This window comes from Sminthopsis crassicaudata, chromosome 4 (genome assembly GCF_048593235.1).
Source record: "Sminthopsis crassicaudata isolate SCR6 chromosome 4, ASM4859323v1, whole genome shotgun sequence".
In the NCBI taxonomy this organism is placed as follows: domain Eukaryota; kingdom Metazoa; phylum Chordata; class Mammalia; order Dasyuromorphia; family Dasyuridae; genus Sminthopsis; species Sminthopsis crassicaudata.
In genome coordinates, this window is record NC_133620.1 from 472,906,102 (window position 1) to 472,921,100 (window position 14,999).

The 14,999-nt window shown below is 42.0% G+C and overlaps 1 protein-coding gene across 1 annotated transcript in view; it reads right to left on the reverse strand.

Moving 5' to 3' along the window:
• The window catches only part of AGAP1 (ArfGAP with GTPase domain, ankyrin repeat and PH domain 1), a 622,443-nt gene that overhangs the window by 354,184 nt on the left and 253,260 nt on the right, over positions 1 to 14,999 (reverse strand). The window contains 1 exon segment of the mRNA XM_074264417.1: positions 4,774 to 4,861. Coding sequence (XP_074120518.1) covers positions 4,774 to 4,861 — 88 coding nt within the window.

Sequence of the window (14,999 nt, forward strand, 5' to 3'; positions counted from 1 at the left end):
ATTAGACTGAGAAGAGCTCACCTTCAGGGTAGTTTAAAGAAATAAATAAATAAACAAATAAATAAATAAATATATATATATATATATACCAAGATATATATTCTATACTTAATTGTATTTAATATACTGTATTATATTAAATAATATAAATATTTTTACACATGATATATTTAATTATAATAGTTAATTATTTCTATGTAATATATAAATACATATTAATTAAATTTTTAAAAATTTAATTATTATTAATAATATAATAAAATATAATAATTAATAGTCTGTATATATATTGTTATTTCTATAAAATATATAAGAAATAATATATTAAATATTATTAAGTACATGAGATATATGAAATATAATCATGTTATAATTATAATAGAAATGTTATAATTTAGATATATAAGAAATAAAAATGTATATATACAGACACATGATCTATATACATATATACATATGTCTGTATATATATTTTTTCATTTCTTCAAATACATACATATATATATGTATGTATGTATGTATGTATATAAACATCATACTCCTGCCAAGTGTTTTGCAATTAATACAGCATTTAAATTCAGGGGTATGTGTTTGTGTGTGCGTGTGTGTATTTGTGTGTGTGTGTAGGGGGCTATTAAGAAAGGTTTCAGACCCATGATTTTGACATAAAGAAGAAGCCCTCCCTCTACCTGTGCAGATCAGGGACTGTCTTGGCACAGGCCAAAAATTATAGGAATGGATAGGAGCTTGTTTATCTAGTCCAACTCTCATTTTACAGAGGAAGAAACTGAGATTCAGTGATTTAGGAGTAGAAGTCCAGACCTGAGAGGGACCTGAGACATTACTGAGCCCAATCGCTTCCTATAACAAGGAAGCAAACTGAGGCTCACGGAGACTGGCAAGGTCAAACAGGTTCAGGATTGGACCTGAACTCCTCAAACTTCCCCTCTGGCCTCTTTCTACTGGGCCACGATTAATCCTTGTATGGAGGGAGAGCTTGAGAAATCTGTTCCACCAACAATGCCTTCTTTCAGTTTTTTCCCAAAATGAGCTACCTGTGTCCCTGTTCCTGCACTATTGATCAAATGTGTATATAAGAATGTTCAAAGTCCTGGTTCCTAGAAAAGACCCGGAAATCCAAAGCTGTGTGTGCTGCAGAAACCCACCGGACCATCGCCCGCGTCGAGCCCAGATACTTCTCAGCACTGACATTGGGGGGGACACACTGGACAGGCCGCAGGCTTCCAGCTTTCTCCCGCATCGCCATCCTGAGCAGGCAGCTTGCTAGTCCCCTGGCCAGGGGAAGTGTGGAAAGCTGCGATCAGCCTCCTCAAAAGGCCAAACTGCGGATGGAAAGGCCGCACCAGCCAGGCACTTGAACCCCTCAGGAGCACTTGAATGACAACCAGTGTCACAGAGCCAACCCCCCTTTCCTCTATCAGAAGGAGAAACAAGGGACAAACACTCAGGCGTGAGAACAAAGAGCAGGAGGGGACAAGAGCCCAGCAAACCCCCAGGAAGAGGTCCACCAGCCCAATGGGAAAATGGCGGCTGGAACTAGAGTTAGCAAGGCAGCTTTGAACACGCAATGGATGCCACGCTGGAGATCACCATGGCTTCCCATGACAAGGCAGCTCTGTGGGCATACCAATGGCAGAAGCTCGAGCCTGCCTAGTCATGGTATCCCAGGGTTGGCACAAACCTCAACGGCCAACTATCCATCTAGTCCAACTCATAATGAAAAACAAAAGGGATTTCTGCTATAAAATACTGAATAACTGACTGTTCTCTGCTTGAAGATAAGCAAGGAATACCCCTCCCTCCCCATGAAAGGAAATTCCACTTCCAGCCAGCCCCATTTGTTACCAAAGAAAAATCTGAGGCTCAGAGAAATCAAGGCACTTGTCTATCATCAAACACAAGGCTGGGCCAGGACCTGACCCTGGGCCTGCTAACTCCAAACCCAGAGCTTTTCTGTTATGGACATTTTTTCCTCGTTCCAGGGGCCACATTACACGGTGACTTGAGAGTGTTCTCCTAGAGTTCTAGACTTTCATGGAATCCAATTTGGCCCACAGGATTACCTTATGTGATAATATTTCCCAGAATCTCAGAAATCCCTCCGTCATCAAGAATCTCTTCTATTATTTCATTGAGATCACCTATCCTTTCATTGATGAGTTCCCAGCACGGGACCTCCCTTTGCCAATTCAAATCAGCCCCTGTTCTGAAGCTTCTGCTCTTGGAGAGATGTCTGGGACTCTGAGAGTCAAATCAAGTCTCCCATGGTCTCACAGCCGGCCAGGATGAGATGAGGTGGGAGGGTTCTGTCTCTTCTGGACCCCTAGGCCAGCACTCTACCCAAGCCGACCTGGCATGAAATATTATTATTTATTTATGCTACATTTTCCATCAGCCAAGTTAAAAGTCCTTTGTCTATATTAGCTAGCGGGCTTCCCAGAAGCCACTGCTGCTTACTCTAAGTGATGTCCAGAACGATGAAGAGGAATGAGCATTGGGGGTGGCAATAAGAGGGACAGAGGGAACATGGGCAGATTGGTGTTTGGGGTTTTCCCTCCAAGAACCCAGCTTTAGTTTCCCTCTGCATTTGCTGATAATCCTACTGCTCTACTAATATCAACCTCATCATCGTCTAGGGAACAAATAAGTTTTGACGTCCTGTTGGTTGGGGACGGGACGAGTAATGAGGATGGAACCAAAGTCAAGGCAAGAACAGGACAGAAAAAAGCGACCTCTCCTCCTGCTCCTCCAATCCCTTCCCATCATTCTTAGCCATGACCAACCAAAGTCTCTGCTAATGAAAACGAGAAGGGCTTGGGAACCTCAGGACCACTTGGCTAAGAACAGCAGCAAGAATGTGATGAGGCACAGGTCAGCTCAGGGAGTGGGAGTGGGGAATGGCTGCCCCGAAGGGGATCAGAATCCCAGCTGGCCCCAGATAAGGGGATCCCCACCAAGAAAACTCATCTCAAAGCCAGCCCAGAGAAAAGACGAGACCTTGGAGGGGGGGGTTGGGATTTGTCTGTGTCATTTTCACTTTCATACACTAAAAATCAGTTTGTCCTGTGGTGGGATAAATGACAAGGGGAAGGAACCATGTTTGCCATCATGTATCTAAATACTCTCTTCTCTCACATCCAACATCTACTTTGTTTTTTACTGTGGATACTATGTTTCCCCACCGTAGAATGAATGTATACTCTTTGAGGGCATAAGCTGCCTTGTTCTTGTGTCAATATTCCCCCCCCTCAGAATAGCTTCTAGCACCCAAACTCTCATTTCCAGCCACCATGTTGCTACTTAGTATCATAGCTCCGACAAGTTTTTCTAACCCTTGAGCTTAACCTGATTCCCCTGATTCTCGTAGCTCTTTCCTCTGAAATTGTCTTTTACAAATTAGAACATTTTCCCCTTTCAGTAAGACCTTCCAGGATCCCCCTCAATTTTTGTCTTTGTAACCCCGGTGGCTAATAATGTACCTGGCACCAAGCAGGTGCTTAATAAATGCATGGATTCAATTCTCATTTCTAAGTGATTAACTGAAAATATCCCTTACATTTCTCTCCTCATCCCCATTTCCCCACTCTAGGTGGTCTTCTCCCTGTTGGGATCCAACCCCCAGTTAGAGCACAGTTGTTAACCTTTGGGGGTGCAGTAAAGCCCACCCTGAGAGTAACCCAAGAGTTGGAATTAACGCTCAGAGGAAGATATAGCGTCCAGGACGGGAGTTAACCACAAACAGGTGTTATAGGAGACATATGGAACTACTCACAACTACTGCTAAGAAGACAACTAAGGGACAAAACAGAGTGAAATGTTTTTAAAATCCAAAGGGGAGAAATTAAAAAAAAAAAAAAAAAGAAAAAAAGCATTTGGATGATGACACTGAACAAGGAGCGGGGGGTGAGAGGATGAGGGGGGAAGTGGGGGAGGTGAGGAGGGAGGATGGGACTCTACAGTAACAAAAGCTGAGCCTCCTGTCTCTTCCAAACAAGACAAGCGCTGCATGAAGGGAACGTATAGTTACCTGCATCCACATCTGCAAAGAATGGAACAGCCAGTAAGAAAAGGAAGGAACCAGAGATTCAGTGTCTCAGAGATGGAGTTAAAAAGATCACAAGGAGAGTCAACAGCATTGAGAATCGCTTTCTTTTTTCTTTCTTTGGGAACACTCTAACTCGGCCACGAGGGCTTAGAAAGCGGCTTTCCCCGTTATTACTGTTTCCATTTCAATTACACATAAAAACGATTAAAAGGTTGGGAGCCCGGGAATCGAGTCACTGGAAGGCTGGCAGCCAAAAGAAATCGTTTTCTCCCCGAGCCAATTAAATGCTTAGAATACATTCTGGGATGGGGGGGGGGGGGAGGACTCGTGAGATCCAACCAGACAAAGTCAGGGATTGGTGCTTCTGTTCTCATTGGAAATGCTCCCGTCCCGTCAGAGCCCGCAAATATTTTTATGGAAACAGGACGTCAGGATTAGGGAAATTCCCATTGGAATAACTATTCTGTGGACAAGGGCTAACTTATTACAAAAGCAAGGCGTTCAACCTCATGGCTTAAAGCTAGTATTCCCTGATAGTCCGACAGCTAAATATTTACTACAAAGTGGCAGAAATACCAATTTTACTTTTAGGTTCTTTATAAGAATCTAAGTAAGTGCTAGAATATATTGATGATTGCAGATATAATCAATCAAACAAATCAACTAGAGCGGAACAAGCCTTAGTGGCCAGTCTGCCCGTGACTTACCTTCAGGTGATTCCTCCTGAACATAGGTGCCAGTCAGATACCGGTGTACCAGCGCAGACTTGCCACTTGCCAAATTACCCACAATTCCCTAAAATGGAGGAAAAAACAAAACAGTAATTTACTTGAACTGACACCAGGAAATCATATGAAGGGCAAAAGGAAACAGAGAAATGGAACTGGATTTTCATATCCACAGGGACCAGGGAAGTGATTTCATTAGAAGGAACTTCAGAAGAGGAAACTCAAGCTAGAGATTGGCCCTTTGATCCAGCAGTTCTCTGAATCCACCATCCTCATTTTCAGGGGGCAACGGCTGAAGTTCAGGGAGGTGAAGGGATTTGCCTGATGTCACATAGCTAGCATGCTTCTGAAGCCAGATTCGAACTGGGTGCTTCACTCTTTCACCTACTGTGCCAGGCTGCCTCTCTTGAGAAGACTGACCAGATAAGGAGATGGAGCAGTCTGGTTATGAACATGGGAACAGGTGGGCAGCTCCAGAGTGGCCCAGCTATACCAAAAGAACCAAGGGAAGGGGTTCTGGGTAGCCTTCTCTGAATCACTCATTGGAGGAACGGCCCAGAAGGAAAGCTTGTTGAGGCTGTGGAAGACACCACAGTAGGGGAAGGTCAGGGTGAGATGGAGGACCAAGGAATATGGGGCATAGGAGAGGATTCACCAGCCCAACTAAGACAACATCATGGACAACCAATCAGCTGACATTTATTAAGCAGCTACTACAATGACAGCCACTGAGCAGGGCAGGTGGGCAGTCCCCTCTGCTATGGAGGGGAAGGCTCCCTGCCTCCCCACACAGCCCATTCTAAGCTTGGAGAGTTCTCAGTACCAGAAGTATAAATTCTTTTTCCCTCAAACCCAGATTTGCCATTTTCCAACTATTGCTTCTATTTCTGTTCTCTGCCCCCCCAAATTTGATTATTAATTTCTGCATATGTTCAAATATAAATATTTGATTCTCCATTTGAATGAGATGGGAGGGCCCTTCCCTAACCAGCTGCCAGGGGAAGAGCATGGGATTCCAAGGCCAGGCTTAGTGAATGTAAGCAAGTTTGTGAAAAATATCAATGTTGTTCAGTCATTTCCAACTCTTTACGACCCCATTTGGGGTTTTCTTGGCAAAGATACTAGAGTGGTTTGCCATTTCCTTCTCCAGCTCATTGTGCAGATTGGAATTGGGGAATCATTTAGGGTGAAGTGATTTGCCCAAGATTACATGGCTAGGAAGTTGTCTGAGGGAGGACTTGAATTTAGGGAGAAGAGTCTTCCTGACTATGGGCATTTTGGCACCATCCAACTGGCTACAAAAGATGGCATCAGAAAACTTCCACTCTGATTAGGGATTAAAATATGCCTGTGATTCCTTCTACCCCATTGCCCCCAAAAAATAAGAAAGAAGGAAAATAATTAGGATGTAATGAAAATGGAGGGGGATTAAGGACCTGGAAGAGATTATGATCTGAAAGAAATGCCAGCTGACTAGGGCTTGAAGAGGGGAGAGACGCCAGAAAGGCAGGCCATAGGACAAGGGATGGATTGGATTCCATCATCCACCACAGAGAGAGGAAATGGCACATGTCAAGGGAGGAACAAACACAGAAAAAGAAAGATGGTTTGCTAGAAAGTAGCATAGATTTCTTCTTGAAAAGGGGGAGATGGGGAAAATGGGCAAAGGGCAGCATGTCTGAAAGCATTCTGACAGAAAATAGATAGCTCCTCTGAGTCCAAAGCCAGAAGCAGAATGGCACAATGGAAAAGAAGTTGGATTTGTTTCAAATCCCAGCTCTGTGTTTTGTCACTTGTGGGATGCTAGACAAGTCACACTCTTCTAGCCTGAGATGAGGGGGTCAAGCCTGGATGACCTCCAAGGGACCACCTACATCTAAATCTAGGATCCCAGAAGCTAGCTAGATATTTTTTTCTTAAAGTTCTCTTTTTTTAGTTTTACTTTTAAAAACCACTATGTGTTTATGGACAAGAAGATAATAAGGTTAAAAAAATACAAAGTCCTCGGGGAGATTCTCACTCTATTGGATAAAAGCAGAACTTAGGGGTGAAAGAACCAGGGAAGCAGCAAGTTTTGCCAAGTCCAACTGGCAGAATGCCAAGAGATGCCTGATAACCATGAAAAAGGACTGAAGTTAGAGAAACTGGGAGAAAGGAGGATTTATTTACACTGGCTCTAGTTTCAACTGGGCTCTTAATAGAAGTTCAGAGAAAGAAAAGAAAGATGACCTTGAAGCGCACCTTGCAGGTCTGAGAAACAACTCCTAACCTTTCCAGCGAGGGCTATGTGTGAATCATCCTTGCTGTTAGAGTGAATCCAGAAGCCTTCTAGAGGGGAAGAAACCGAGGGCCACCGGTAAGTCAACAGTTACCATAAAACACCTACTGTGTGCTAGGAACTGTTCTCAATGCAAGGCACAGAGCTGTCAGAGTGATTTTACTGGAAAGCAAGTGACTTGGAGCACTAACAAAGAGCTGGCCCATTCCAAAGCCCTGAAGGTCCTTATGATCCCACCACAGCTGGCCCTCGGTCCTCAGCTGTTCTAAACACAAAGGACAATGAACATCGTGAAAATCCATAAAGCCCGGAAATGTCGATTTTCTGTTCCATGATTCTTTCCCTTCAACTCAACAGGTGTGTGCGCGCACACACACACACACACACACACACACACACACACACACTCCACTGGAGGGAAACAGAACATTTACAAATATACTACAAAATCCTGAAAGTACTAAAAAGAAATAATACAAAGCAATTTTAAGAGAAGAGAAAAGGAATGATCAGGAAAGGCTCCATCTGAGCTATTTTTCAAGGAAAGTAGGATTCTAAACATGATAAACGAGAGTATTCCAAATATGGCAACAGCCAAGATGCTGGTTTGATCTGAATAGAGGAAGCAACAACTGGAATAACAGGAAAGAAATTTAGAAAGGAAACGTGGGGAACTGTAGTACACTAAAAATTATGTTCTTAATCCTAAAAGCAATTAGGAGTCAGTCATACAAGGTTGTAGAGTTGGGGAGTGACTAGTATTTTAGAAATGAGAATTTGGCAACTATGGATCGAAGGAGAAAGCGGATGCAGGAAAGAGGCCAATTAGGAGAATGCTTTGGGGGATGATGAGAACCAAAACTAGAGGTTCTGTCTCATGAGGAGCAAAGAGAACCAATTTGAGAGCTATTAAGGAGGAAGAAATAGTGAGACTCAAAGAAGAGTCAAGGATGAGATTGAAAACCTGGGTCCCCACAACTATTCTCAACAGAAAAAATGGAAGTTCTGCTAAGGAAAGGGCCTCCTATAGAGGAAGAAACTGAGGGCCATCAGTAAGTCGATGATTATTATAAAGCACCTACTATGTGCCTGTAGGGGTCCGCACGCCACAATGCACATAGCCCTGGATCTGGAGTCAGAAAGATCTGAAGGTTCAAGCTCAGACTCTAAGTGTGTGGCCTTGTGCAAGTCAATTAACCTGTCTGTCTCAAAACCTCCCTAGAGTTGTTGGGAGAATCAAATGAGTTAATATTTGCACAGTTCTTGTTTATTTTTATTTATTATTATATAATATATATAAAGATGTATTTAAATGTTGATTATGATACATGGAGAAAGTTTGGAGAGAGAATTAGGAGTTCTTCTTGGGGTTAGCTGAGATCAAGATGCCCTCAGGTCATCACACAGAATGCCCAGTGGGCAGTTATTGGGGAGAGAGAGACTAAGGCTGGATGTAGAGATCTGAGAGGTTAAACCCTGGAAGCAGATGAAAGCACCAGGAGGAAGCACAGAGTGAGTACAAGGCTCAGGGAGGAGCCTTAGGAGAGGAGAGGAATATTTTTTTTTCTTTTTTTTTTTTTAATGTGATTTATGAAGCCATTCTAGCATGGCCACTTAGGAGCAGGTGACCTGGCTCAGGGGTGCACTGCTGCTTCACCGAGGGCCAGTAGAGCCTTCTAGGTCTGCTTCCTGAGCAGCAAAAAATTCACCCCTGGGGATCAACCTGCTTATGATAATTAGAAGTAAACAGGATTCCTGTTTGACAAGATTCCACTAGGAACCATGATGGCGGCCGAGGTTTTGAACTGTCAGCAATGAGGCTGCAAGTTTACGGGCACATGCTCATTTACTAGAGGTGTCCAACAAGCACGGGAGGATGGCGAGAAGCTGAGAGGGAGAGAAGCTCGAGGATCCAGACACCAAAGGTAGAAAGACTTAGGGTTCTGGGACAGTTCCAAGCCTGAAGGCAGGCTCTGAGAAAACCTGGGGGCAGGCCTCTGAGAAAATGGGGTAAGACAGCCCCTCTGGGAACCCCTGGGGGCAGCCTGGGGGGGGGTAAGGCCAAGATCCACCAAGAAGAAACACACCCACTTAGAAGAGGCAGATGCTGCCCTCCCCCTGAGCCAGTGTGGCAGGGACATCCCAGAATTTGCTGCTTTTTCAGATGGAGGTCCAGAAGAGTAGAAGAAGCAGAGATCGAAGTACAATTAGAGGGAAGGGGGAAATCGAGGGTCAGCCGCCGGGGCAGCAACAGATCCCAAACCAGCACCAGTGAGGAAGAGGAAGCCCACTGACAGCAGAAGGGGGAGGGTCCAGCTGGGAGGCAGAGTCACAAAAGATTCTGAGTCTAGAATTTCAGAGGCCATGGAGGCCCATCAGCTCATGTTACAGAGGGAAACTGAGACCAACAAGGGCCTTAGGAGTCTGGGGTCATATATGTTACTGCAATATACATAAGAGGAAACTGAGATTCAAGAGAGGAGATTATTTAGGACCTACCTCACAGGGCTGCTGCCAGAATTAAATGAGATAATAATGGTAAAAGGCTCACATAGTACCTGGCACATAGTAGGTGCCCTATTAATGCTTAATCCTCCTTAGAAGCCTGATTATATAGAGTCAACCTAGACCCAAAGAGAGGAAATGAGATAATATTTGTAAAAGGCTTAGCACATTGTCTGACACATAGTAGGTGCTAAGTCTAGAAGGTTCCAACAAAACTGGATCCTCTGTAGCCCCAGAGGTTCAGCCGTGGCCACCAGCCCCAGTTCTGGCCCCTCTGTCCATCAGATGCCAAAACTTCCCTGGGGTTTTGGACCCAGACACATAGTAGGTGCTTAATAAATATTGATTTATCAGTTCATTCATTAATGTTGAAGCAAAGTGGTCATGTCATCTTGCCCAGCAGACAGTGGTCACTCTGCCATAAGAAGAAAGTCTGGCTCCCACAAATCTACTCCAGAAAAAAAAAAAAAAAAAAAAAAAACTAAAAATAGCATCAGACCCACAAAATGACCAAGAATTCCAATGAGAAAACAACAGCAAATTACTTAACCACACCAGAATTTTAAAAGTCCAGGGACAACAGGAAATAGGACACACACACACACACACACACACACACACACACACACACACGAGCACGCATAATGCCAGAGCAGGAAAACAAAAGGGAACCTCCAAGAGGCATCTATCCATATCTTACAAAATTCTTTCTCCAAGGGATCTCCCCCTCCCCCAAAGCCACAGGTCAGAAATCCTTGTGGACCTTGGAAACCAGTTGGAGCCGCAATGACCAGCACAAAAGTACCCTGGCTAAGAACCAACAAGAAAGAACTCTGATAATCTAGTACCCCAAACTCCAAACATGTAGGGGGGACTACCAGCCCACTGGCATAGACTCATCCCATTAAGTGGAAATCAGGGCAGAAAGTAAGGTATTATAAATCCAGACTAATCAGGGCTGGCCAGCCTAGCAGAACACCAGAGCAAATTCTGGCCCTGGCCCAAAGCTCCAATGCAAGAACAAAGATGGAAGATCTGAAGAAGATACAAACATGATTTTTAAAAATTGCTAAATGTCTGGAAATACCCCAAAACTGAACCTATAAAAAGAAAATGTCAAAGCAAAGGCAAAAGAAAATAACAATAGGGATTTCTACAAATTTCTACAACAAAATGAAAATTCTACCTAGTAATGATAAAATATTAATAATAACAAATATTTATATAGTATTGTGTACCAGATACTGTGCTAAGTACTTTAATAATCACCACATGAATAACAAAAAGAAATGAATTAAAAGGTGGAAAAAATACAAATATATCGAAGAATTAGAAGGAAAGCAAATATATTAGAAAAGAAAATAGTAAACCTTACCCAAGTAATTAGCCCCATGAAAACTGGAACAGACCAAATAGTAATCAGAATACAAGAATCAACAGAAAATATTAGGACAAAATTTAAAGATTATGGGGTAGCTAGATGATTCAGAGCATAAAGCACTGGCCCTGAAGTCAGGAGGATCCAAGTTCAAATCTGACCTCAGATACTTAATACTTATTAATTGTGTGATCCTAAGTAAGTCACTTGACCCCAATTGCCTAACCAAAAATAAATAAATTAATTAATTAAAAGATTGAAAAAAATAAAAGACCATGCATAATATAGGCCATGAAAAGCAAATGACCTAGAGGACAGATCAGGATAATTTAAGAATCAATGAACTCTCTTGAAATCAGAGCAACAATAACAAAAGCTCGCATATTATATTTCAAGCAACAATACTTCGATTGTTGGAATATACTAAAGTCAAAAGGAACATGGGCAGAAAAAGGGAGATGTGATTGTGAAGAGCAAGGGTAATAATAGGAAGTGAGAGTTGGAAGCAAAATAAACTTCAGTTTCAGAGGGGAGATACTAAAAGGAAGATAAAAAGAAAAAAAAAAGAACTGGAAATTAAAGGGTGCCTATTAATTGAGAAATGTGGCTTATAAATATAAAGGAATTTTATTCTTGATAAGACAGCTCCAGAGAAACCTGAGAAACCTTGTAAGATGTAGATGATGTAGACCTTAGTGAGCAAAATCAGGAGGACAATTTATAAAATAACATTATAAAGAAGAAAAAAGAACAAAAAACAAAGCAAAAGTTTCACACCCTTAAATATTCTAAACAAAGCAAAGCCCAATCGGATCTCCAGAGAACTGATAATGAAAAGCGCTTCCCAATTTTTAATCAAACAAGGACAGACAGAAGTTTCAGAAAGAAATGTTATTGTACATGGCCAGTGTGGAAATTTGTTTTGTTTGGTCGTGTTTATTTGGCAGAAGAGTTTTTGATCCCCCTTTTAATTGTAGGGGTGAATTTGAAGGAGGAAAGGAGGACTATAGATAGTGATGACCTGTACCCCACATCCAAAAATACCTTTTTTTAAAAAAATAGAGTATTAAAAAAATTTTAATGGGCCTAGGAGGGAAAAGAAATAAATTCAGAAAGAAGAACAGAGAAGGGAATTCCTGTTTGAATTTATGGTGTATTTAAAACATAAAACAAGTGGTATGGGACAGAGATTCACAATTTGATATACAACTTTTCAAGTTCTCTTTTGTGGTTGGAAAATGCTCTTTTTATATTAACTTCATAACAATAAAAAAAATTGTTGCTACCCTTGTTCACTCATGTCCAACTCTTGGCGATCCCATTTGGTGTTTTCTTGGCAAAGCCATTTCTTCTCCAGCTTATTTTACACATGAGGAAACTGAGGCAAATAGGGTGACTATTCCAAGATTACACAGATGGTAAATATCTGAGGTCAAATAAACTCAGGAAGATGAATTCAAAACCAAAAAAAAAAAAAAAATCATTAAAATTAAATTTAAACCAAATAAAACAAATGATATTAGATTAGATACCTTTTAAAGGCTTTTAAATCTATGAAATACATTGGATATGGCAAGAAAAGTTTCCATTAAAATAGCTTAATCCCTACCCCATCCCTAAATTTTAGTCTTAAAACCGTTAACCCTAAAGCAATGTGGAAACCCTGGCTCTCCAAAATGACAGATTCCCAAAAGTTCAGAGGGAGTTTGCTCTATAAAAGATACGCCCTCCCTCCCAGGCATTTGGCATCGACTGAGCATTTAGAAGATCAAACAGAAGTTTGGTAGACCCAATGCAAAAGCATGAAATAGGGTAAACAACAAGTCCAGGCTGCATTGGGTTCAGAGCCAAAAGAAGTAAGGATACCCCAAGCTTCAGGAGTTCAAGAGGGGAAAGACACATGGAGATGGGAATGGAGAAGGAAGATTGTGGTTGGATCTGAAGGAAAAGCAGGATTGAGAATGAGAAAGTAAAAGAGAACCAAAAAATATTAGGCTGAACGAGATCACTGATGAGGTCTCATCTAAGTATCGAGTTTTTGGTTTATTAGCAATAATTGATCTCTGAAAAACACTGCTTGGAGATTTTGAGGTTTTCCCTAAGAATTGCATGAAGGAAGGAAGGAAAAGGGTATTTATGACATGGCAGGAATTATGAAAAGCCCAGAGTTTACAGATATAAAAGGGAGACGGGCCTTAACTCAGGGAGCTTACGTTTTAACAAGAGGAGATACACATGGAAGAGGGTAGGGGTTTGGGAAGGGCTGGTTAGGGGAAGGATTGATGGGTCTTTCCCAACAGCAATGGTAGAACTGGTCTGACTGCTTTCCCAAAAAGAGGGCCAGAAGACGGAGGGATGCTCAGGAGGGAGCTAAGGTGTGATAGGGCTGATGGCAACAAGAAGGTCCAGGGAGATGATATGTTGTCTAGGGCGGAAGAGATAGATAAGATAGTCTGCAGAAGTTTGGTCCCATACAAGGCAAGGGTTCCAGAATGAAATCTATTACAGGTCAGACGGCATGGAGGGTGGACAGAGAAGAGGGCAAGACAATGGCTGCGGTGGAAAGAGCTTTCTATGTGATGGGCTCATGGGCAAGATCTGGCCATTATGGGATCACGGATTCTCCAATGACTTTCTTGGCTCCTCTAACTCTAAAATCCATCGCTCTTTCCAATCCACCATTTCTTTCTCTTTGTTCCTGATGAAATGGAAGGAAAATGGCACCAGGAGTCAGAGACCCTTTTATGCATGAACAGATGGACGTCCGTCACTGCTGCGTAAGGGCAGCCGATAGCCATGGCTCTACTGGACAGACAAAGCTACCCCGGCTAAGATGAGGTACACCCAGACACTGCAGCCACAGAGCACCGCCCCAGAGCTGAGCTTCAGACACTCAGTAGCTGGGTAATAAAGTCATTTAAACTTTTGTGCCTCCATTTTCTCATCTGTAAAATGAGCTAAAAAAGGAAATGGCAAACAAAGAACTCCAAAATCCCTGCCAAGAAAACCCCAAACGGGGTCACAGAGTGCTGAATATGACAAACAGACCCAAGGTTTCATTTACTATACCATAAATAATAAGCAAAGGGCAAACCATTGCATGTGACCTCCAGGACCTCACATTGGAAATCCAAACCCATTTCAACAGGATTGCTATTACTCCCATTGCATTCTATAATATAGAATAATTAAATTATATTATATATATTACATATAACATATATTTATATATAATGTATTATATGTAATATATTATACATAATACATATTATATATAAAATACTCTAATATTAACATATATTTGATTGTATAATATATATGTATGTATATATGTATATATTAAAGGAACCTGTACTTCCCTCCCTCCTCTGTAGAGAAGGGGGTCCATAGCTACAAGATACTGAATATAATGTCAATATTTCTAGTGGTTAGGTTTGCTGAATTACATTTTCCTCCCTCTTTAATTTTTATTCTTTACTCCAAGGAACAGTTCTCTGGGGGAAAGAAGAGATATATTTGGAAATTAGAAATAAAAAAAAAAACATAAGATCAATAGAAATTTATAAAAATCTCAGTTCCTTTTCTGGAAAAAAAAAAAAAAGGCCATTTATTTACATAAATGTAACTAAGCTTTTTACACAATCCCTTTCGAGATCTCTGCCTGTTAGATACCCACCTCCCTTGTGGTTTTCTTGCATAGATTTATTCCATAAGGCAGCCCGGGCCCAGATGGATCCAGGTCCATTCAAAGCCTGCAATTCTGTCCTCATTAGAGAGGGGATTGTCAGGGGAACCCTCTTGGCCATGTCACTCAGCTCAGGGGCTGCCTCTCCCCTCCCAGACAGGGAGACCCTGAAGGCATAATTACACAGAGGAAGAAGCTGAGACAGCCTGATGAGGCAGCCAAGCAGAAAACCTGAGAAAGAATCGAGGAGGCTTTGCCCCTTTGTCATCCCCAGATTTATTTCGGAGGGGCCCCCTTCCAACGCAGGAGGAGCCGAATAGGACTATTCCCTTTACCTGAATTACTTATTGTTGGTCATA